At 40.7% G+C, this 24,956-nt stretch overlaps 1 protein-coding gene across 1 annotated transcript in view; it reads left to right on the top strand.

Moving 5' to 3' along the window:
- The window catches only part of NCAN (neurocan), a 62,715-nt gene extending 44,907 nt beyond the window's left edge, over positions 1-17,808 (top strand). Inside the window, exons 9-15 of the mRNA XM_031947934.1 lie at positions 1,009-1,125; positions 3,448-3,561; positions 4,821-4,979; positions 5,463-5,545; positions 6,039-6,121; positions 7,923-8,161; positions 16,300-17,808. Of these exons, the coding sequence (XP_031803794.1) occupies positions 1,009-1,125; positions 3,448-3,561; positions 4,821-4,979; positions 5,463-5,545; positions 6,039-6,121; positions 7,923-8,161; positions 16,300-16,451 (947 nt within the window). The 3' untranslated portion in view covers positions 16,452-17,808. The remainder of the gene's footprint in view (positions 1-1,008; positions 1,126-3,447; positions 3,562-4,820; positions 4,980-5,462; positions 5,546-6,038; positions 6,122-7,922; positions 8,162-16,299) is intronic.
- Positions 17,809-24,956: the final 7,148 nt, after the last annotated feature.

A 24,956-nucleotide genomic window follows, 5' to 3' on the forward strand; every position in this document is an offset into this window, starting at 1 on the left:
CGATTGCCTGAGATCCCGGTGGGGTGGGAGAGAATTGAGAAAAGCAGAGAAAGATGATCCCCATTAACATTCCCAAGAAAAGCAGCCTGGTACAGTGGAAATAATTCTGACTTTGAAGCCTGCCCCCATTTTCTCCATGTGTAAAATGAATGTGATAATCACTGCAATACCCTACCTCATAGGGCAGAGGGGAAACTATAATAAGATCATTTTTTTAGAGGGCTTCGCAAACCTTGAAAATGCTCTTGAAATAACAGTCGTGTTGTCATTTATGAGAGTGGTGGTGATGATAATTTTGTTTCTTGGAATCAAAACAAGACAGTTGGGAAGCTTATGCCTAGCGGAAAAGAGGGGTATCCATCAGAAAGAGGGCTGGGAATTTGGGGAGTAAGGTGGGGGGAATCATCTGGAAAGGAGAATTCATTTCAGAGCAAAATGTGCTTAGAATCTTCCAAGATAATTTGCTTTGCTTAACTGTACGAGTTACAAGGGTTTGTTATCTTTACAAGGGTTATAAGTATTTTCTTTTTCTTTTCAATGTTGGGGAAAATGAGAGAGAGGGAGAAAAAGAGGCAGAGACACAGAAAGGAAACAAATGCTTGTGAATTGAAAATTTAAAAGAAGAGCAAACACCAGCACCACCACCACCTTTCTTATTAACCTGGAGCAAACTCCTGTCTCATAGAATATAAACTCCTTGACAGCAGGGATTGCTTTGTTGGATCCTCCACACTTAGCATAGTTCCTGGCACATAGGGGATACTTTAAAAAAAAAGCTTACTGGTCAGTTCTATTGGAAAGAGGAAAGGTAAGTGAGAGAGTAGGGTGGGGTGGAGAAGTAAACTGGCAGACAAAGAGAGTAGTACTCCCCCCTCCAAGATTCTTAGTTCATCCCTCCATTCCACCGTGAGAACATTCTGAGAATTCATCCCGGACAAGCAGCTGGAATTATGGGTGAAGGTGAGCAGGCAGGTACCCACTCCTTACCCTCAAGTTTCTGTCTTACAGTTCCGGCTGATCCTTGTGAGAACAACCCCTGTCTTCATGGTGGAACGTGTCAAGCCAATCATACCAGCTATGGCTGCAGTTGTGACCAGGGCTTCACGGGGGAGAATTGTGAGATTGGTGAGTCTTCCCTTGAAACTCCTCCCTCTCTGCCAACACCCATTCCTCCTGCCATCCTCAGGATGGAGACTCTGTCCTGTACTCTATACAAGTCTGGGGAGGATCCAGCCAAGTGAATCAGAGAACCACAGATCCTTAGAATCAAAAAGGACCAAAGAAAGGAAGCCTTATTCATGCACATATACCAAGTTAGAGAACTTCTGCATTCCAGCTGTCTCTGAGCATTATCCACCAGCATGTTTAAAAACCATGAAAATAAGGAAGAGTTTAGCTGCAGATAGGGGTGTGTTGGTAAACATTTAATAACCAGCTTTTTGGAGGAAAGATATACACAACCTTTTTATTGAAGCTCTTTATTTTCAAACCATATGCAAGGATAATTTTTAAACATTGACCCTTGCAAAACCTTGTGTTCCAATTTCCCCTTTTCCCCCCACCCTCTCCACTAGATGGCAAGTAATCTAATATATGTTAAACATGTGTAAAAATACATGTAAATCGAATATAGGCATACATATTTATACAATTATGTTGCTGCACAAAAAAAAAATCTGGTCAAAAAGAAAGAAAAATGAGAAGGAAAATAAAATTCAAGCAAACAACACAAAAGAAGTGAGAATGCTATGTTGGGATCCATACTCAGTTCCCACAGGCCTCTCTCTGGGTGTAGATGGCTCTCATCGTCACAAGATCGTTGGAACTGACCTGAATCATCTCATTGCTGAGAAGAGCCATGTCCATCAGAATTGATCGTCGTATAATCTTGCTGCTGCCATATACACAACCTTTTAAATCTAAATCTGCATTATTAACATTTCTCCATTACTTTCTTAAGTCTTCATAATCAACAAGACAGTATCTCAAGTAGTATTTTCTAATTTCTGAGGTGTTGATGTTCACACTGAAAATTTAACAATTGGCTCTCAAAAGTCAATATAAACCACCTCCAGAAGCACAACACCCGTCTGTAGATAATGTGGGTTTTTAGGCTTGGCTAAATCTGGCATTGGGGGAATTCTTAGATTGCTAATCTAGTCAAACCTTCTCATTTTAGAGAGGTTCTATAGGGAATTAAAAAGACAGAGCCTGGACTGGAATTCCAGTCTCCTAAGAGGCATCAGGGTGCATAAGAAAGGGCACTAGATTTGGAGTCAACAGAATCTGGGTTAAAATTCCAACTTTGCCCTTTCCTTTCTGTATGAACTCATTTCATATTATATACCTCTATAGACCTCACTTTTCTCATCTGTAAAGTGAGGAATTTGGATTCACTCACCCCTGAGGTCCCATCCAGCTCTAGAGCGATGATCCCACAGCCCTTTCTACTACTTCAGGAGGTTGGGGACTCAGGGAACAAGAGAAGATGGAGCTGTGACTGTCCCAAGTGGGACTGGAGAGCATCAGCTAGCTCATTCTCTAGTGATGAGACCTTATTTACCACTGAATCCATCCTTGTACAGATGAGTAAACTGAGGCCAAGGGGAAGGGCTTGCTGAGGACCGTGTAGATAATCAGGATTTGAAGCCTGGTCCTTTGACTTCAAGTCCAGCCCTCTTTTCCTCCGTCCCATTAAATCCATTTAGTAGCAAGGCTCTTAGAACTGGCTCCAGCTCTGTCCTGCCACATCTCCAAGGAAAACCAATAGGGCATAGGAGAACAGTCAGCAGGATGGAAGCCCTTCTTATTGCTCTTTTCTGTAAGGACATGTAGGGAAAGAATTGTGCTCTAGGCTCCTAACCCTGGAGACTCTCTGGACCCGGGCCAACAGGACTGGGAGGGTCCCTGTCTCCTCTCCCACCGGAACAAAGCCCCTGGGCTGGACCCCCCTCAGGGCCAGCTTTGCCACTATGTCACTGTGGGATTTGGTCCCTAAGTCCCTGAATGGGGCTCAGTTTCCCCATCTGTACAACGATGGGATTGGAGGAGATGGTCTTCAAGTTTTCTTCACAGGCTAACTAACATTCTGTGGTTTTGTAATTCTTTATATAACCTGGCTCCTGCCTCAAGTCTGAAGAGTTTGGGCAAGGAGTACATTTAGCCCCTCCCTGCCTGAAGCCTGCATGGGCCCCTCCTTCACCCCCCACCCCCTCCTTCCCCATGCTCACAGCCTGCTTATTCATGGCAGCTCTTGTGGGGCCCTAATTAATGCTAATTGCTGATGGAGCTGCCTTCTCCATCTGCTGGAAAGCCACCCAGGGGGAGGGGATAGATCGCAGGGTCATGGTCTCTGCTTTTGGCAGGGCTCAGAAACTGGAGGCGAAGGGAAGTGGGGGAGGGAGGAAAGGAGGCTACCTTTTGAACCTGTCACCAATTCCTCCCCAGATATTGATGACTGCCTGTCAAGCCCTTGCCTAAACGGGGGTACTTGCATTGATGAAGTCAACTCCTTCATTTGCCTGTGTCTGCCCAGCTATGGCGGGAGCCTCTGTGACAAAGGTGAGATCATTGCATCTTCCCCAGGAAGGGAAAGCACCTGTTCAGGCCAGGGCCTGGGACTCGCTGCCCATTTTCTCTGGGTCACACCTCTCCCTCTCCCCAGTTTCTCAGGCCCTCTCCATGGGGGATAAAAGTCCATGACCCCTACCCCATTTACCCTAGTCCTTACTAAAAGTAACCTGAAGCCCACTCTACCCCCTGGAACCAAGAAGAGAGTAATCCTCAGAATAGCCATTACCTCTGGCTCAAAATTAAGGAAGAAAAACCTAGGGAGGGTATTAAGGGGGAAGGAAGAAAAAATGGTCTAAAAATAGGAGAGAGTTCTAAACCCTGAATCGTTGCTCTTTAAGCATCTCCATTTCTCTCTGACACAATGAAGGGATAATGGATCATTGAGAGGGAAGTGGGCTTACTAAAGGAGAAAGGATAGAAGGACAAAGGTTCACTGATGAGGAGGGGATACAGTGAGAGAAACTGAGAATCTGTGAGGAAGATGGGACTCAGTGAAAGGAATGGATATACCATAAGGGAGACAGGGACTCTGCAATACCAATGTGGATCAGTGAAGGAAAGTGGGGTACCATTAGGAGCTAAGAGTTTAACAAAAGAGGTTGGGAGCCCAGGGAAGAAGATAAATTCTCCAAGAAGCCAGCATGAAAGTATAGTGAGTATATGGGGCTCAGAAAGCAATCAGATGAGTCCAAGTTTCTATAGGGGTCCCCTTTTAAGAAGGTAGCTGTGACCTCATACACTAATCCCCAAAAGAGGCAGTTTGGTACAGTGTTCTGGAATGAAAGGTAGGGAATCTGATTTCTAGATCCAGATCTATGCTTAGCTATGGAGAAGTCTCTAAGCTTCAGACTTCCCCTCAGTAAACTGCCAAAGTTGCTCTATGCTCTCTTCTAGTGATGACCTCCAGATATTTTGATCTATGAGCCCTCCTTCCCCTCCCCCGCCAGGAGTCCCAAGATGCTAGATCTATCCCAGCAGAGGAATTCAATGTTTAAAACTCCCAGACTTCTCTGAGTTATTGAGTGGGGTTAGGGTGAATGGAAGAAGCTGAGCTCTGAGGTGCTGGAGGAGGGTGGGACAAAGGTCTGGCCATTCCGGGAATGGTGCCTTGGCTCCTTGGAACCCAAGCTTTGTGTTGGTGGGTGAGTGGGTAGGTGAGAAAGTGGACTATATAAGGTCATAGCGGTGAAAGAATAGGAATTCCCAGTTTGGGGACTCTAACTATCATTCCCTACTTCTGGCTCTAGACACAGAAGGCTGCGACCACAGCTGGCACAAATTCCAGGGACACTGTTATCGATACTTTGCCCACCGCCGAGCCTGGGAGGATGCAGAGCGGGACTGCCGCCGCCGGGCTGGCCATCTCACCAGCATCCACTCCCCCGAAGAACACAGCTTTATCAATAGTATGGGCCTGGGGCATTAGGGTTGGAAGTGGGGGAGAGACCTGGGTGGGGTACGGGGGGCAGAGGATCAGGTTGGGGAGACCCATTCAAGTCCAGGCACTTATCAGCTGTGTGACTCTGGATCAATCACATCTCTGCCTGACCTTATTTCTTTAGCTATAAAATGAGGGCAACGCATAATTCCTATTTTATGAGACTATGAGAAAAGTGCTTTATAAATATGGAAGCACTATAAAAGTGTCAGCTGTTATTACCGGGCTTGAATCCAAGGACTCCAATCCCTTGAGACAGTGGCTGCCAAAGGTGGGCGTGTGGCCCACCCATCAGCGCTCTCATCACAGACTGAGCTCTGGTGGTGAGATTCTCAGGGATCTCTAATCTACCTCCCTTGGTGATGATGGAAGGAGAAGGATCCCACTGGGCAAGGTCCCCAATAATGGCCTTCTTCTCCCACCCCCTGGGCTGGGGCACCTCCTTCCTCAGGCTTTGGCCATGAAAACACCTGGATTGGATTGAATGACCGGATTGTGGAGCAGGATTTCCAGTGGACAGACAATACAGCCCTGGTGAGCCGAAGAAAGGGGAAGTCAGTGGCAGATACACTGAGGCCTGGGTCCCCTGATTTGGCCCTGGGGAGAAGGGGCTGAGTCTAAGGCTTCCTTGGGGGTACAGCTGGTATAGAAGGGGGTGTATGGAGAAGAACCCTGGGCTGGGAGGGAAAAGATCAGGCTTTCAGTCTTAACTGCCACTAACATGGACAAATCCCTTCCCTCTCTGTTTTCTTATCTGTAAAATGATTGCTTCAAAAGCTAAAATTCCTAGCAAGAAACTGTCTTCTTGAGCTGGTCCTGATTCCAATCCTTAGAATAGGGGGCCATGGTCTCTCTCTCTCTCACCATTCCAGAAAGCTAAGCACTGACCAGGGAGACCCCCAAATCTGGCAGTGCCTGGGGAAAGGAGTCCTGAGCCAATGGATGTAAAGAACAGAAGAAATATTCTTTATATGTCTTCACAAGACAGAGATAAAACTGACACTCTCCCTTTCTTCTGATCCAACAGCAATATGAAAACTGGCGAGAGAAGCAGCCAGATAACTTCTTTGCAGGTGGGGAGGACTGTGTGGTGATGGTGGCCCATGAGGGGCTGGAATGAGTCCTTTTCAAAGGGAAACCTAAAACCTTCCAAAGGGCTTTGGGTAAGGGGGAAAGGCAAGGGGAACATTAGGGGGTCTTCAGGCAAGAATTGGGAACAAAAGGGGGGGGGTAGAGAAGGGAGGAAAGGCGATGGGGGAAAGAGAGATAGAGCAAGAGAAAAAAAAGAGAAGAAAGAAGAGAAGGGATAAGAGAAATAGAAATAGACGATAAGAAGAGGGGGGAGATAAAGAGAAGGAGAAATAGAACAGAGAAAGAAAGAAAAGAAGAAAAGAAGAAACAGAAAAAGGGAAGAGAGATAAGGAAAAAGAGAAAAAGAAATAAGATAAAAGAGGAAAAAGGAAAAAAGGGGAAAGAAAGAAAGAAGAAAGAGAGAGAAAAGAAAGGAAAAAGAGGAGAAGGAAAAGGAGAAAGGAAGAGAAGTGGAAAAGGGAAGGGAAGGAGGGAAAGAAAAGGACAGAAGAGAAGAAAGGGGAAGGGAGAGGGAAGGGAAGGGAGGAGGAGGAAAAGGAAAGGAAGGGAAAGGAAGGACAGAAGAAAGGAAGGAGAAATGGAAGGGAAGGAGGAGGGGAGGGAAGAGACAGAGGGACAGATAGACAAGAGAGAGAAAGAGGATGGGAGAGGAAGGGAGAGGGAGAGAGAGAGAGAAAGAGAGAGAGAAAGACAAGAGACAGAAAGAGAGAGAGAGACAGAGAGAAAGGAAGGGAGAGAGATGGAGAGAAGGAAGGAGAGAGGAGGAGAGAGACAGATGGACAGATAGACAGAGAGAGAGAAAGAGGAAGGGAGAGGAAGGGAGAGGGAGAGAGAGAGAGAGAGAGAGAGAGAGAAAGAGAGAGAGAGAGAGACAGAGACAGACAGAGACAGAGAGACAGAGAGAGACAGAGACAGAGAGGGAGAGGGAGAGAGGAGAGAATCAGATGAGCCACGGTGGAATACAGGAGCCCTGCAGGGTCTGAGGGTTATAGCTCAGGTTCTGATACTATCGCTGGCATTTTCTGGTTAAATGACTTTTCCCTTCGGTAAGTGTCACTTTTCTTCCCTGTGAAATGGAGCGATTAGACTGAATGAGCTCTAAGGTCATTGAATCTCATAACAGAAAAGATTTTCAGAACCATGTGGCTCAATCCCCTTCATCACCTAGTGTATTGCCCATCATTCTAAATGTCGACCTAAACATAAACTAACCCTGCTTCCATAGCATTCTGAAGGCCTGCTGAACTCCATCCAAGCTGAAGGTTAAGAAGGGTTTGTATATGTGAGTGGATATAATTTGTGGGCAAGTGGGTGGGATGGATTGCACAGATTAGGAAGCTGTCATAAAAATGCTGAATTCAGACTTTATACTATTCAGACCAATAGAGGACAATTTGCACATAGAGATACATGTCATGGGGATGTGTGGGTATAAATGCAAAAACTCCATACGTATGAATCATGTCATGCAGATCAAAGTTTAGCTGATGTTCACCAACCAAAGGTCAAGCATTTTAGTTATCTGTCTGTTCCTAAGGTTAATGGTCTTAAGTAAAGCCCTTAGCCTATTAAGAAGCCACTAGTCTATAGGGTCTCCATTCTAACATTCTATGCTGTAAAGTCCCTTCCAACTGACATTCCCTGTATTTCCATCAGAAAATAGACTAGCAGAAGGGAGCAGGTTGCTGCTAAGGAAAATCTTTCCTAGGCCCCCTTACTTCACCATGGAAGACTTCCTGTTGCAGAGTGGGGGTCCTCTCCCTTTCCCCACATCCACATTCCCCTTGAGAGCTGACATTTTCATTTCTGGACCAGCCTGACCCCGGGCTTGTTCTCTGACCCATTCTGACCGGGTGCTGGCCCCTGTGTCCTCAGTGCTATGTGGCCCCCCTCCAGCGGTGGAGAACGCCTCGCCAGTCGGCCCTCGGAAGGCCAAGTACAGTATCCACTCGAGTGTGCGCTACCAGTGTGACCAGGGCTTCACGCAGCACCACGTGGCCACCATCAAGTGTCACAGCAATGGAAAGTGGGACCGGCCCAAAATTGTCTGCACCAAACGTAGGTGACCTCCCCCCCTCCTCGCCCCAGCCCTCCCCGACCCACGTCTCCTCGCAGAGGCAGCAGGCGAGCCCGGTGCAGACGGGTGGCCAGGTGGTGTAGGAGTGGGAAAGGAAATGGGGTAAGGGTGGGGGTGAGGGGCGCGCTGCTCACTGGGACTCCCCGCCACAACCAAACCCTTAGAAGACACCGGTAAGAGTGACGCTCAGGGCGCAGAGCTCGAGGCTCACTAGGGGGTGCTCCGCCATGCAGCACGTCCATCACACACGCCCCCTCCTCCGGCGGGACGCCCAGAGTGCCTCTACCCGAGCCCCTGGAGCTCCAACAAGATAATGTAGGGAAACTGCAAGCTCTGTCCCCGTGTGTGTGTGTGTGTGTGTGACCATCTCTCTCCTCTGTAATGTGCATCTCCTTGCTTGTTTATCTTCTCCCTCCCTCTCTTTTCTCTCTGACTCACTCTCTGTGTCTGTGTCTTTCTTCTCTCTGTGTACTTCTTTGTCTCTGTTTCTCTGTCTCCCTCTATCTCTGTGCCTGTCTCCCTCTCCTCTCTCTATCTCACCATCTCTTTCCTCTCTCTTTTTTTCTGTCTCTCCTCTGTGTTTCTTTTTTTTCTCTGTTTCCCTCTCCTCTCTCTGTCTCACCATCTCTTTCTTCTCTGTTTCTTTTTTCTGTCTCACCATCTCTCTCCTCTCTGTTTCTTTTCTGTCTCTGTCTCCCTCTCCTCTCTCTGTCTCACCATCTCTTTCCTCTGTTTCTTTTTTTCTGTCTCTCATTTCTCTGTATCTGTCTGTCTCTGTCTCTATATATGCATATATATCATATCTCATATATATTATACATATGTAATATATCACAATATTTATACATATATACATAAGTATATATATAAATTTATATATAAAATATACACATTTCCTATTGTAGTTATTAGAAGTCAGATAACATAATGGATAGAGTGCTACACTTGGAAGTCAGGAAGATAAATTCAAACCCTGCCTCTCACACTTACTAGCTAGTGGGGTGACCCTACATAGTCCCTTGACTTTTCTGTGCCTCATGAAGGACTTGGGTTTGGTGGCCTCTAAGGTCCTTTCTTATCTTAACTATGCTCCTGTGGTGCCTTGGGAGTAACCTGCTCCTCTCCTTTCCCAGTCTTTCACCATTCTTTAAGCAGTCAGGTTGAATCCAAATAGAAAGTGGACTATCAATTTCCACAATAAGCATCCCTGTGGCTGCATATTGACTTAGCTTTAAAATGCAATGTTCTCCATGTCATGTTATGTTTTTATTTATTTTGTAAAATAGTTCCCAATTATATTTTGATCTGGTTGAGGCCATGCTGGGGAGCATCCTGGGCCACATGTAGCCATGTATTTCACACTTCTGCTTTCAACCATGGCTCTTGGGTTATTCTCTGTAATATTCACAGCCTCTTAAGCACATCACATGCCCTTCCATTGCCCTTGAGATGACCATAGTTTTAATTCCTGGAAAACTATAATACTTCATGCCTCACGCTCATGCAGTATGACTCTTCTCTGTAAGAGTATGATCTTGGAAAAGACTGGCTTTTGTTCCAGGATGAAGCTTGGGTCGTTTTAAAGCCATGCCTAATTTCACAAAAGCAGTTCACAAAAGAGTATTTGCTCTCTTCCTTTTTCTCTTCTCTTTCTCTTCTTCCTTCTCTTCTCCTTCCTCCTCTTTCTATTCTTTTTTCTCCTTCTCTTCCTCCTCTTCCTCTATCCTCCTCTTTCTCTTGTTCCTTATCCTTCCCCTCTTCCTTCTTTCAATTCCAGGCCTGGAATTGCCCATTTCCATTGAAAATGAGAAAGCAGCATATTTCAAGAGCAAGAACACTGCTCTGAAAGTATAATACCTGGCTTCAAATCTTTTTTCTATAACTTGTAATGCTTTCCCTCCTCCTGTCAGTCTACTGGTTTTCTTCATGTCCCAGCTAAAATTCTACTTTCTACAAGAAGTCTTTCTCAACCCCCCTTAATTCTAGAATCTTTTTTCTGCTGATTAATTCCTATTTCTCTTGTCTAGATCTTATTTGTATATAATTGTGAACTCACTATTTCACAAAATTGCTGGGAAAACTAGAAAAATATGTCAGAAACTCGGCATAGACCTACATTTCACATCCCATGCCAAAATAAGGTCCAAATAGGTACATGATTAGGCATAAAGGGTGATACTATAAGTAAATTAGGAGAACAAGGGATAGTTTACTTATCAGATCTTTGGAGAAAGGAGGAATTTATGGCCAAAGAAGAACTAGAGACATTATGAAATGCAAAATGGACAACTTTGATTACATTAAATTAAAAGTTTTTGCACAAACAAAACCAACACAGCTAAGATCAGAAGAGAAGCAGAAAGCTAGGGGAAAAATTTTACACCAGTCTCTCTAATAAAGGCCTCATTTCTAAAATATATAAAGAACTATATCACAAAAATATATATAATTGTTTGCATGTTTTCTCCCCATTCATGAGCTCCTTGAGAAAAGGAATTGTCATATATGTGTGTGTGTATGTATGTGTATGTGTGTGTGTATAATTTATTTCATTAAATATTTTCCAATGACGTAAAATTTTTAGCATTTATTTTTAAAAATTTAAATTCTAAATTTTGTCTCTCCTGCTTCTCTCCCTGCTCTCTCTTGAAAAGGCAAGAAATTTGATATTAATTATACATGTAAAGTCATGCAAAACATATCTCCATATTAGCTATGTTGGAGGGAAGGAGGGAAAGAAGGAAGGAAGGGAGAAGAGAGAGAGAAGAGGAGAGAGAAAAGAGGAGAGAAAGAGAGGAAGAGAGGAAGGAAAGAGGGGAAAAAGAAGATAAAGTTTTTAAAAGTGTGTTTCAATCTGCATTCAAAGTTCATCAGTTCTCTCTCGAAGTAAAGAACATTTTTCATTGTGGATCCTTTGGAATTGTCTTGGATCATTGTATTGATCAGAGTAGTTACATGATTCACAGTGATCATCCTTATAACATTGTTGTTTCTATGAACAATGTTCTTAAGGTTTTGCTCACTTCATTTGAGGGAGGTCACATAAATCTTGAAGAGACTGTTTTTTGTCTTTGTATTCCCAATGCTTAGCCCATGCCCAGCATAGAGCAGGCATTTAATAAATGTTTATTGACCACTTCCTATCTTGAATGACCTTTAGCAAGTTACTTAATTTCCATGGTCTATATCTAAAAAGTGAGGTTCCTTTTAGTTCTATGTTTCTGGTCTATCCTATATGTGCCCATTGCATGGGGTATCATCGACCAGCTACATATCAGTCTCTATACAATAGTCATTTTTTATCCCCTTGGTTTTTTCTGTGTTGATAGTCAAGTTGACCCCTTTTAAGTGGTTTTGGATCTCAGGTGGGAGGCTCTACAATGCTGTCACAATGCCATCCAGAAACAGAAGCTTCTGGGCAATTTCACCTTCTATATAAAATTTCTCTCCTATTTGGACCATACCCAAGACACCCTCCAGGATGGTGACAAATGCCTTTGGCAAGCACACAGTACTTGGTGTGATGCCCCAGGTGACATTTATAATCAAATGATCATCAACCAAAGTTATCTCTGTCACATCTTTTAAGAAATATTGAATGGTTTTGACAAAAGCACAGGAAACACTTTGTTGGAAGAGAACCTTCAGAGAGGTGCTTCACAGTCTTGGATCAAATACTCTTTCTTTCTAGTCTACAAACAATGAGGTCAAGCAGAGCTGCTTCCTTCAGTCAGCTGTGACATGGTAAAGATGTGGGTGTAGAATATAATTTACAAAAACCTGCCAGGTTCCCTTCTCAGATTTTTATCAAGTGCTTTCTCACAGCATGTATATAATGTGGCCATTAAAAATTTTGTAGAAATTGGAAAGTAGATCATATGGTTCAGTAGTCATTCATATGAATTATTTTCAATATTTAAGTTATTAATGTAATTATTAAATTTAAATTAAATTATTTAGATTATATTTACTTTGCTCAATCATGAAGCATTTTTAAGTGCTTACTATGTGTCAAATATTTTACTAAGCTCTGGGGACTCAAGGAAAGGCAGAAATAGTCCCTTCCCTCAAGGAGCTTAGATTCTGATGGGGGAGACATCATGTATCTATCAAGGCATATACAAGATACATGGAGAGTAGATGGAAAGTAATCTTAAAAGGGAATGCTCTAACAGCTAAGGGACCCAAGGGAAAAGATCTCTTGCTAAAGGTAGCATTTGAACTGAGACTTGAGGAGAGATTCTAAGAGGCAGAATTGAGGAGAGAGAGCATGCCAGAGAGGGGGAGCTTCTGTACTTTAAGGATTCCCTAGTATTCATGTTCCTTCTGCCAACACAGATTCTATACTTTTTCTGGCTTCATAGACAGCCTTTAAAAGATCTTGCACTGAAAAAACCAGTTAGCCAATCTGGTGATAAATTTCTTAATATGTAGCCAGGCTGGTCCTTTAACAACAGACACATCATCTGACACTACACCTAAACTCCAAGTCTTTCTAGCTTAGTTGAACTTGCCAATATCTTTGAATTCTTCTAAATAAATGATAACTGTTGTTTGTGTCATCATCATTGTTGTTATTGACATAACCTTCAAGAATCTAGGGCCATTTCCACATCACAATGAGGAATTTTTTAGATATCATCATATCAACATCATTATAGTAGTGGTGATAGTAGTAGTCGTAGTAGTAGTGATGATAGTAGTAGTAGTAATAGTGATGATAGTAGTAGTAGTAGTAGAAGAAGAAGAAGAAGAAGTAGTAGAAGTTCTAATATTACCATCCTTGGCATGCCATATGTAGTACTAAGAAATCTTAGTAAGGAAAAAACAAATTCCCAAAAATATTTTTTGTTGTTGTTGATTAACTATGTCTCCTCATGACTCCATTTTCTTAGCAAAGATATTGAAGTAACTTGCCATGCCTTTCTCCAGCTCATTATTTAATAATAGAAGAAGAAAGTAGTAGTAGTAATAGTAGTAGTAGTAGTGGTGGTGGTGGTAGTAGTAGTGGTAGTAGAAGAAAAAGAAATCAGTAGTAGTAGTAAAAGAAGAAGTAGAAAGTAGTAGTAGTGGTGGTAGTAGTAGTAGTAGTAGTAGTAGTAGTAGTAGTAGAAGAAGAAGAAGAAGAAGAAGAAGAAGAAGAAGAAGAAAACAATAGTAGTAGTAAAGGAAGAAGTAGAAAGTAGTATTAATAGAACAACAACAAGAAGAAATCAGTAGTAGTAGTAGTAGTAAAAGAAGTAGAAAGTAATAGTAGTAGTAGTAGAACAATAATAAGAAGAAAGCAGTAGTAGTAGTAGTAAAAGAAGTAAAAAATAGTAGTAGTAGTAATAGAATGAAAAAAAGAAAGTAGTAGTAATAGTAATAATAAAAGAAAAGTAGTATTAGTAGTAGTAGAAAAAGAAGAAGTAGTAGTAGTAGTAGTAGTAGTAATTGGGCAGCTAGCACCAGCCCTGAAGTCAGGAGGCCCTGAGTCCAAATCTGGCCTCAGACACTTAACACTTCCTAGCTGTGTGATCCTGGGCAAGTCACTATTGCCTCAGCAAAAATAAAATAGGAGTAGGAGTAGGAGTAGTAATAGTAGTAGAAGAAGAAGAAGATAGTAGTAGTAGTAGAAGAAGAAAGTAGTAGTGATAGAAGAAAGTAGTAGTAGTAGTAGTAGAAGATAGTAGTAGTAAAAGATAGTAGAATTAGTTATAGTAATTGTTGTAGTTGTAGTAGTAGTAATGGTAACATTGATAACATTTTTAAAAATTTAATTGTTAACATTATTCTCTTCATCAAAAATAGTATATGTCCACCTATTTAGATTCTAATATTACAGTCCCTGGCATACCATATGTGGAATTAGAAATCTTAGTAAAGAAAAAACAAATCTCCCAAAATATTTTTTGTTGTTGTTGATTAACCATGTCTCCTCATGACCCCATTTTCTTAGCAAAGATATTGAAGTGACTTGCCATGCCTTTCTCCAGCTCATTTTACAGATGAGGAAACTGAGGCAAAAAGCATTAAATGGCTTGCCCAGGGTCACACAGCTAGTAAGTGTCTAAATCATATTTGAACTCAATTCTTTCTGACTCCCAGGCTAGCATTCTATCCACTGTGCCAAAGACCATAAGGACAGTTGAATTAGCCCAAGTATTTACCTAGAGGAAGTCCCTTATGTAGTATTGTCAAAATGTATAGAGATATCTGAGCAGCACTGTGATTAGAGTACTGTACCTATTGCTAGGTCATCAGGAAGGCCTGGGTTCAAATTCCAGCTTCAGACACTTACTAGATAGGTGATCTGGGGCAAGTCCATAAATTTCCCTCAACCACAGGTTCCCCATCTCTAAAAGGAAGATAACAATAGCACCTGCCTGATAAGGCTGTTGTGAAAATCAAATGAGCTAATATTTGTAAAGTGCTTTGCAAACTGTAAAGTACTATATAAATGCTAGCCACTGTTATACTAGCTGAAAAAAGGATATGAAAAACTTGGGGGAAGATTCAAAGATGTTGCCACACATTATAATTTCCCAAAAGGCTATTAAGAGAATACCACTAACTACTGACCCATATTTATGCCTGCTTTCCCATCTCTAACAACCTTTGAGAATAATCTACATACATACCAAGGGGATCCTTGACAAAGTTATGAGAAAGGAATAAGCAGGCTTTCCCAGATGGTATTTTAAAGCATCTTTACCATTACACAGCTGACTATCTCACTGTGCTCATTTGTAAACTCAAAGGAATACAACATCAAAGTCTTCCTTCCAACAAGTCCTATGAATGTCTTATGAATATCTAAAAATCATACATGATTCCTTGAAAGATACAAAAACAGATCTCTCTGATTATTACTATCAAGCAGAACATAAAACAAGATGTATGACATTTGCCAAATTTATCATAGAGAATATCTAGCTCAGTCCAAATAAAAGAGGTAAGAACCCCCAGATGCTTCTATTTACAAATGATATTGGGTTGATGACATCAAGCCTCGGAATGTTGCAAAGCCTCCTACATGAGATTCCTAATCACTCAAAGTGATTTGTCTTTTATCTGTACGAAAAGGTTTATAGCAAGCTCTTTTTGTGACGGCAAAGGATTGGAAAATGAGTGAGTGCCCATCAAGTGGGGAATGGCTAAACAAGTTATGGCATATGAAAGTCATGGATATTACTGTTCTATAAGAAATGATGAACAGGCTGATTTTAGAAAAGCCTGGAAAGCCTTACATGAACTGAGCCACAGCAAGATTGTGTGATGATCAACTATGATAGACTTGGTTCTTCTCAGCAATTCAGTGATCTAAGGTGATTGCAAAAAACTTTGGATGGAAAATACCATCTGCATTCAGCAAGAGAAAAAGTTTGTTCTAAAGATTTACATGGGAAAAACCAAGCAGATGAAGATTAGCCCATTGAATTGGTCCATCAGGATTTATCTTTATGTTGGGCAGTGCAGAAGGACAATGCACTGAGCCCAGAATTAAAAAGCAAAAAGACGATAAACGCATTGCTTTGGAGACGTTATGAGCCACTTTTAATGACTCCAACATTTTTCTTGAAACAAAGACTTAGGCACCCATTCCTCATAGGAAAAGAAGATGAGGAACTAGGTCCTGAGAAGTTTAGTGGCCTACCTTAGACAACAGCGGCAAGAACTAAAACACCAATATCTAACCACTTTCCTGAAATAACACTAGGGGCTATTATTAATGCATCTTCCTGAGTTCAAAACTCACTAGCTGTGTGACCACAGGCCAGTCACTTAACTGTATTTGTTATTTTCCTTATCTGTAAAATGAACAGTATTTTTGCCAAAAACAAAACAAAACAAAACACAAATGAGGTCATGAAGAGTTGGACACAATTGAAAAACAGTTAAATGAACAACAAAGGCTAAATGTTCCCCTTTCAATTAAATATTTTTTCAATCATATGAGACAGTGGGATGAAGGGAGGAGGGTAATATGTATTTAACTTACCTTATTCACTAACAACTCTTTTTCCCATACAGAGCAAAAGTTAACTTCAGGCTACCCCCATGTGAATAATCAAGGAGTCTAAATTTATAAGGTTTGAAGTAAAGAATTTTGCCCATATTTGTTTCTCTCTCCCTGTAGCTCGTAGGTCACACCGCCTACGGCGCCATCACCACCACCACCAGCAGCATCACCACCAGCATCATCACCATAAATCCCACAAGGAACGGAGAAAACACAAGAAGCATCCCAAGATGGACTGGGAGAAGGAGGAGGAAGACAACTTCTGCTGAAGGGCTAAGGCATAAGAAGCACAACCCCAATTCCCACTCTGACAGAACCCTCGCTCTTTCCCAATCTCCTTTGTAAAAAGCCCTCTCCATCCCTGTTTCTCACTCCCACAAGGTTCTCCCATGTATTTGAAGCATGGTCTGATCTACAACAGACCTTTGGTGTAATGTCCTAATCAAAAGAAGAACAATCAGAAAGGGTATATTATGCTTTGGTTTAACCTTCTGTTCACAAGGCTGATTGTTTATTTGTAGTAAGGGAATTTGGCACATGAAAATACATTTGAATTTACTTTCGAGAATTTTTTTTCCCACTTTGGGAACCAAGAATAGCTAACGCACTATTGTGCCAGTGGCCTAGTCAGAGCTGAAACTTTACCTAAAATGATTATTCTTGAGAAAAGAAGGATGACAAAAATGTGTACATGACTTTGATTGTTCTCCCTCATCATGGACATTAACTGTTAGATTTTTATGACATGACAGACACACATCTACACACCTACATGTGTGTGTATCTTATTTTGGTCTGAATATAAGATTTAACAGTTTTTTAATCACAACCTCTCAATTCTTGTAGTATACCACTATCCATATCCATACCCACTCAGTTACTCAAAAACGCTTAACCTTTAACTAGGATGGGACGATACTTTTAGAATGTTATGGGAGTGGGGTCAATTTATAGTCAGGGTTGACCTATATTCAGAGCAATATGACAGGTGATGGAAGGAGGTTGGATTAGATGGACTTTAAAATCCCTTCCAACTCTGAGATTCTACAACTCGGATACTAAAATTCTGTGTGACATGTAAAGATTCCATGATTCTGAGATTCTCTGATTCTCAGACTCTGTGATTGGCAGAATCTATTATTCATATTATCGAAGAATCTTTGATTCTAAGGTTCTGTGATTCTGAGTTTTTATGATTCTATGATTCTAAGACTCTTTGCTTGGCAGGATAACAGGATGACTTGGACTGGCAAGGCTCTGGTTCCTTCATACCTCTTGTCTTCAAGATGCCAGACCTAGGGGATCTGGACAGCTAGCCAGGCCTTGAAGCTCCTTGCCAGTCTGAGGAAGGGGCCAGTTTGTCTACACCTCTACCCCCATTCCTCCATAGCTCAGGCATTAATAGTCTCCCAGACTATATCTTCACCCTAAGCTCTTCCTTATCTCCTCTCTAGCCATTCCCCATTCCCCACCCCACAACTCTCTCCAATTTCCCCCTCCCACCTTGTGCCCATTTCCAGCGGCTGGCTGGTTGAATAGAAATGCATAAAACTCAAAGTAGCAACACCCACCTGTGATCGTATTGTAGAAAGGTTTGCAGTATTAAAAAAAAAAAAAAAAAAAAAACACAAACACACACACACTTTTTTTAAAACAGGTTTTTTGTTTGTTTTTTAAAACAAAGATGTGAGAAAGAATGAGTGTTTCTCCCAGTCCAGAGAAGCCCTTTCCCTTCCCAGACCCCGTTCCTATTTTTAGCTCAGAACCATAACAAGCAGAACAGTGAATTGTACCCAGTGTGAAGTGACAAGTCTTAGTACCACAGTCTGGGACATAGTCCTCATTGAGCCTAGTGGAGTCAGTGGAGGACAAGCCCAGTCTGCTGCCTGAGTCCCAGACAATACAGGGTATATTATGGCTGAAAGACCAAACATAGGATCATCGCCCTAAGCTGATAAGAACAAGGAGCAAATCCAGTATTCTGGGTTCTGTATATATTTCCTAGTTTTTAAAAAAATCATTTTTAAAAAATTGTAAATGAAAGAGTAGGCTTTGATCATAAGTTTTAATAGGGGGAGAGTTTCAACTGAGCCTGGGTTCCTGCTGTGAGAATTTAAACAATGCTTTTATCACAGGTGGTAATAGGCTCTCAGGAAGATGGGGCATTTGTTAAACGATGGGGGAGGGGGGAGTGCAGAAGGGATGGGGGTCATGATACTTAGCACTAAGGGGAGACAAAGAAAAATAAGACATAGTCCCCACTTCTGAAACTTGACAATAGATGTTCAAACAGGACCCTAATTTGGAATTTTTCTCTTTATTTTTTCCTGCTATGAACATGAACTGTCGTTCAGTCTCTAAAGTGGTCCTATCGAGCCACAGTCTGGTGCTGGTTTTGTCCTTTTCTTCCAGGAGAGTCCATAAGTTTCCATTCAAAGCCTTTTCTACATTTAAATGAGGCCGGGAAAAGATATTCATGATTATTTGCCTACCCATCTTCCCTTTCTCTTTGGACTCACTGTAACTTTGGTCTCTTCTTAGTCTCTGATTTTTCTGCCGCCATCTCATGGCCCCCTCCCCGGCTGGGGGAAATATATCTCTCTTTTTTTTCCCCCCTCAACGGGGTTGTTTATTATCTTTGTATGTGGATGCGTGGGTATGCTGTGTGCGTGTGTTTGAAAAGCTTTGGACTCAGCTGGTTTTGCTGTGACTACAGTGTTCCGTAGGCCTGTGGTATCTGACACTGTGCATTGGTGTGCTCTCTTGGACATTTTAATAAATTTTTTTAACAGTTCAACCTACTTGTCGTCTCCTCCTTGGCTCAGCTGTCAGGATTGGTAACCATCCTATCATAGGTTTCTAGGGACTGGTGGTTCAGGCTCAGCTTGGTCGGCATCTCCCAAGATGCTTCAACACTCAATGTATTAGTCATAGTATACTGGAAAGAATTCAGAACTCGGACTTGAAAGATCTGAGTCTGCATTGACTATGTGACCCTGAAAGTAATTTAGCTTCTCTGAGATTCAATCTGCAAAATGGGATAATATTATTTATATGACAGGGATTATAAGGAAAAAGGTCTGTACTCCTTATATAGACTATATAGTAATAGATAAACATATCTAATAATAATAATAAGTAGACTGTAATCGATATAATAATAGACTAGATATAATAGACCAGTGATGGATAGATATAACAATAGACTATATGATATAATAATAGACTGTATAAATATAGTCTTTAGATAGAAAAATGAGCTGTCATTTTCATGGTATTAGTTTGAATAGTCAGTAATGAATTAGTCTGAAAAGATTTGCTTCCCAAATTTGCTGCATGTAAAATCACATTAAAACTAGATTTATGTTCTTACTCACTTTTCTCATCACTGCTTCATCTGTGAGGAAGACAAAAAAAAAGAATCCCTAATGATAAAAATGAATAAACACAACTGTTTTTATTTTAAACGATTAGATTCATGTCCATTAGAATGTAAGCATCCTGAGGGCAACTACTCCATTTGCTTTTTCTGTATCCCCAAAGCTTAACACAGTGTCCAACACTCCGAAAACAGTTGGCAAATGTTTAATTCATGGCAGTGACTCCAGCCACTGACAGTTATTAGTTTGGTGACTCTGGATGTGTCACTCAACCTCAGAATCCCTTAGTTGGAATCTTTACAAAGTGTTAAGACATTGGAGTTGATAGAGACAATAGTTATCTGGTTTGGCATGGTTCAGTGTGATTGATTTGATCTTAGAAAGAGATATTTTGGGCCAGAACTTCTATCAGTTGTACTTAGTACTTTGTTTCAAGTTCTAGCCCAAAATATCTCTTTCTAAGATCCAATCAACTCCAATGGCTTAACAGTTTGTAAAGATTCCAACAAGAATCCTTTATGTAGAACTCCCTCTATAGAGAACATCTCAGGCCTTGATACCTTCTTCATACCAAATGAGATAATCAACATTTATTAAGTGTCTACTTTGTGCCATGCACTGGGCTAAGTGCTGGGGATACAAAAAGAGACAAAAGACAGTCCCTACCCTGTAGCTTAAGGATCTAAATTCAATCATCTGCAAACTTTTAAAGCACTAGAGAAATATTAGTTATTATTATTTATGCAGAGGGGACTCTAGCTTCTTGAAGTCTTGGATAGATGCTACAAAGCTGGAAAGGGTTTGAATAAGGGCCCAGTTAGATTTAGTATCTACTGCCCAAACACCAGCCATGTTAAGTGTAGAGGAGGAAGTCATCACTCAAAAATTAATCATCAGGAGGTGGACCCATTTCAAAATCATAGAATCTCATCAGAATTCCCCTCTTTGACAAATATCTAATAAGGGGTTACCAAGTATCCCCTTGAAATCAACAATAGAGGGATCTGCTGCCTGTCTGTGGCGGTTCCAAATGTAACAAAGACCTTCCTCTAAATTACTTAAATTACTTAACCTGATAATCACTTCAGATGATTTATTTGGAGACTAATGATACCGACAGAAGAGACCTTGAAAGTATTGCTAAGGCTATGAAGTCCTGGGAAAAGAATTGAAGATGTGTTGTTCGATGCCTGTGAAACCTGGACAGTTTACCAACACCATACCAGGAAACTAAACTGCTTCCATTTGAATTGTCTTAGGAATATTCTGGAGATCACCTGGCAAGATATGGTACAGGACAATCTCTGAAACTCTCCTGCAGAGAGAGCAACTCTGATGGGTTGGCCATGTTGTTTCAATGTCAAATATACATTTATCTAAAAGTCTATTTTATGGAGAACCCTCTCACAGGGAAAACCGCAGAAGAACTCTCATAAGGACACCCTCAGGGTTTCTCTGAAGAACTCTGGAATCAATTGTGAAATGAGGGAAATACCAGCGCAGCATGGAGTGCCCACATCAAAGAAACCATTGTGCTCTATGAGCAAAGCAGAATTACAGTAGCTCAAAAAAAATGAGATATAAGCAAATTTAGAGACTCTTCCATCCCAAATGTTCACATGGACTATTTGTGCCCAACCCATGGCAGAGCCTTCCAAGCTCATATCAGTCTGATCAGCCACAGTTGGACACACCGTACCTTGACTCCAACATGATGTCATTTTGGTCCTCTTTGAAAATGAGGGATAACAACCAACCAATGGATGGTAGAATTCGGCACAGAAAGGCAGATTTGGGAAGTAAATAATTGGCTAAGTATGTCTTGACTGAGATAGGGATTTGGATTTCTGGACCACAAATTAAAATATAGAAACAATGAATTCTCAATCAGGGTTGATGAAGTATCCCTAACAAAACTTTTGCTTGGAGTCTTGTGAATTTTATGAAAAGGGTTTTAAACTGAAAAGGGACCAGAAGGAAATTGCTAACATAGATCTGGAAAATTTGGTACCACAGAGAGTAGTAGGCACATTATAGGGGAAAGACCAGAAAAAGAGGACTAGTAATTCATTGACAACAGTAGCCAAAAAAAAGAAGTTGTTGATGACATTTCCATCTATGTGCAAATGTCCAAAGTGGGATTAGTTAAAAGAATGAACTAGAGATCCTGATGCCAGGAGTTCAATCTAACCTCACAGACACAAGGTGGGATAGGGCTTGTGACCAGAACTTGGGTCAGAATAGATCAAGGTGCGTTTGTGGATAATATATTCAAATACAAACAGGAGTTATGAGTGACATGGATAGAAGAGCCATAGAAAATGCCTCTGCTAGTTGTTGTCTCTTCCAAAATATTAAAAATGAATTATATGTTATCAAAAAGATTTGTAACAGATAGCACTGAGGAGAGATGAAAATAGGCTTAATTTCTCCTTTAACATTTCATGGGGCTTTCTTTTTCCTGGAGCTAGTTCATACCTCAAAGGGGTCAAATTAGTTTGGCAAACATGCTATATCCAAGGAGACATAAAAACAGAAGCCAATCCTGCCTCAGATCGGAAGTCTATTCTAATACCATTCTTTTTTCAAGAAGAAGCCCAAAACTGCCAATGGAAGTTTTGGCCCGCTCACAGCATGCAATTAGCACTTTGATGTACTGTGGCCTGGGATGGCCAACCAAGAGGCTTTTACTAACTTACACTGCTTTATCTAAAGTTTTAATTAGAATACTAAGACTCAATGGTTGTCCTGTCACCAAAGAATAGAATTGGAACCCTTGATCTCTGTTGGAATATCAGGAGATCTCAATGCCCTTAATTCCACCCTGCAAAAGAAAAACTGAAGTGAAGCTGGGGATTGTTACTGTGGTAGTAACGTAGTTACAGGGATAGTTATGTGATAGTAACATAGTTACAGTACTATGAGAGGTAGCTAGATGGTACAGTGGATAGAGCATCAGGCCTGGAGTGAAAAGCTGAGTTCAAATGCAGCTTCAAACACTCAATAGCTACATGACTCTGGACAAAATACTTAACCTTTATTTAACTGTTGTTTCATCTGTAAAATAGGGATGATGATAATAGCACCTATTTTGCAGGATTGTTGTAAGGATTAAAAGAGAATGATTGGAAAGTGCTTAATACAATGCCTGGCAAATGGTAAGCACTGTATAAATGTTAGTCATTATTATTATTGCCAGAAGAGATAGCACTCTCTATCAATCCAATTGGTCTGTAATGGCTTATGCTCTCCTTGTGAACTTTTGAACATCTACAACTTAAATTAAACTGCTTTCTTCACCTAGAATGCCTTCTACCCTCCTCTATAACTGTCTAAATTCTAACCATCTTTAAAGGTTCAGCTCAAATCTGACTTCTACCTTTAAGTTTTCTTCGATATTCCCAGTTCAAAGTGAATTCTCATTTTTGAGGCTTCTTCTAACACTTACTTCATTTAGTAAAACCATGACTGTTTGACAGGGTATTATTAGTTACCCTTTTAATGTGTATCAGTTAAGTCTCCTGAACCAACTTCTAAAAGCCTTGTAAGAAAAGATTGTGTTTATCACTTCTAGATTTTCCCCACAGGGGAATAGCACTCAATTCATCTGGATGATTGCTTACTGGGTATATGATAGAGTGGATTCTTTTGCAAGTATAAGTTGAACTAGATCAGTGGTTCTCAAACTTTTGTTTTCAGTATTTTTATACTATTAAAAATTATTGAGGATCTGTCCAGAAAGTTTTTAAGTGGGTATATTTATATATGTTTCCTATATTAGAATACAAAATCCTAATTATTAGAAATAAAAACTAATTTTGAATTTGTAAAGGTTTTCAGAGATACCCCCAAGGTTATCTGGACCATACTTTGAGAACCACTGAATTGGACAGTTAGCTCTAAAATTATGTGACTATATAACATATGAATGCTAAGAAGATATAAGAACTTTAGAGGAGAAATAGTAGAGAGCATCTACAGAAGGAAAAAAGAAGTGATGCTGTTATATAAATATATTCTATAGACCACCTGGATAGAAGAATTAGATAAATTTAATTAGATAAAGATTTAATTAGATAATTAGATAAAGATTAGATAGTTTAAGATTAAGAAATATATTGCAAATCTGCTACTTACCCAGAAGCATGCTATTGTAGTGATGGCAGACTTCAACTATCAAACCATTTGTTGGTGTATTCTCTACCAAAAGCAGAAAAGTTGATAAAGTTGTAATTGGGAAAAATTTCCCTTGGGAAAAAAATTTCATCTTTCAGTATTTGGAAAATGTGAAAAAGGAAATTTATATTCTCAGATGGATTCTGACCAAGAAAGAGAAACTTTGTTTTCAAATTGGAAAAGACAAGAACCTTAGGAACAAATAGTCATTCTGTTATTTAATCAGTCCAACCAACGGGAGTTTATTAAATGCCACCATAGAGTTTGTGACAGAGAAAAAAAAGGAATCTGGCTGTGTATAGCCTAACATGTTCCCTAGATTTTGAATGAGCAGGTTTCAAAGGGTTTGGGGAAAAGAGAGGTCATATCCAATGATCTAATATGTTGAAGAAGTCAACTGGAGTCAGATAGGTCACTCTCAACAATAAAATTGTGAATCAAAATATTTCCAAGGAGTAGGAGGAAGGGGGAGAGTTGCCTAAAGAGTCTAAGTTGGAAACACAAGGAATTCCTTGACCAATGTGGATTTAAAGAGAGGTTTAAACTATCAGGTAGTAATAGAACTATAATATCTAGCCATCATTTAAACTGTGTTTTAAGGTATGCAAAGTGCTTTACATCCAATACCTCATTTAAGTTTCACAGCAACCCTGTGGAGTAGTTATTTTTTTATCTCCATTTCACAGATGAAGAAAATGAGGCAAGGATAAAAGTGAAATGATGGTCACACAGACAGTAAGAGTACGATGCAGGATTTAGAATTGGGTCTTTCAGACTCTAAGTCCTGTAACTACAGTACAGTACTACTGTTCCAGTAGTTCTGTAGTAATTCCATGTAGGAGCTGCCTACTACTGGCCATTAGCCTGATTTTATTCACCAGGAAGATGGGTCTCAGGAGTCAAGAAGAACTAGATTCAAATCTTTCCTCACTATGTGACCTCGTGCCACTATGTGCCATTTAACCTCTTGGACCTGAATTTCCTCACTTGAAGGGCTTGGAACAGAAGAATTCTGAGATCCCTTTCAGCCCTAAATGTAGGGTCCTATGATCCTCGGAGTGGATGCATTGGGGAAGGGTCAAGATAAATTTCTATCTTCCAGTTGCATTTTTCTTTGAGTGATATTGCCGCCTTGTCACTCTAGCAGAGTTCTTAACTTGAAGTCTTTGAATATTTTTTATTTTGTTTTGTTTGTTTTACACTTGGATAACTTGCATT

This window comes from Sarcophilus harrisii, chromosome 1 (genome assembly GCF_902635505.1).
Source record: "Sarcophilus harrisii chromosome 1, mSarHar1.11, whole genome shotgun sequence".
Lineage (NCBI taxonomy): Eukaryota > Metazoa > Chordata > Mammalia > Dasyuromorphia > Dasyuridae > Sarcophilus > Sarcophilus harrisii.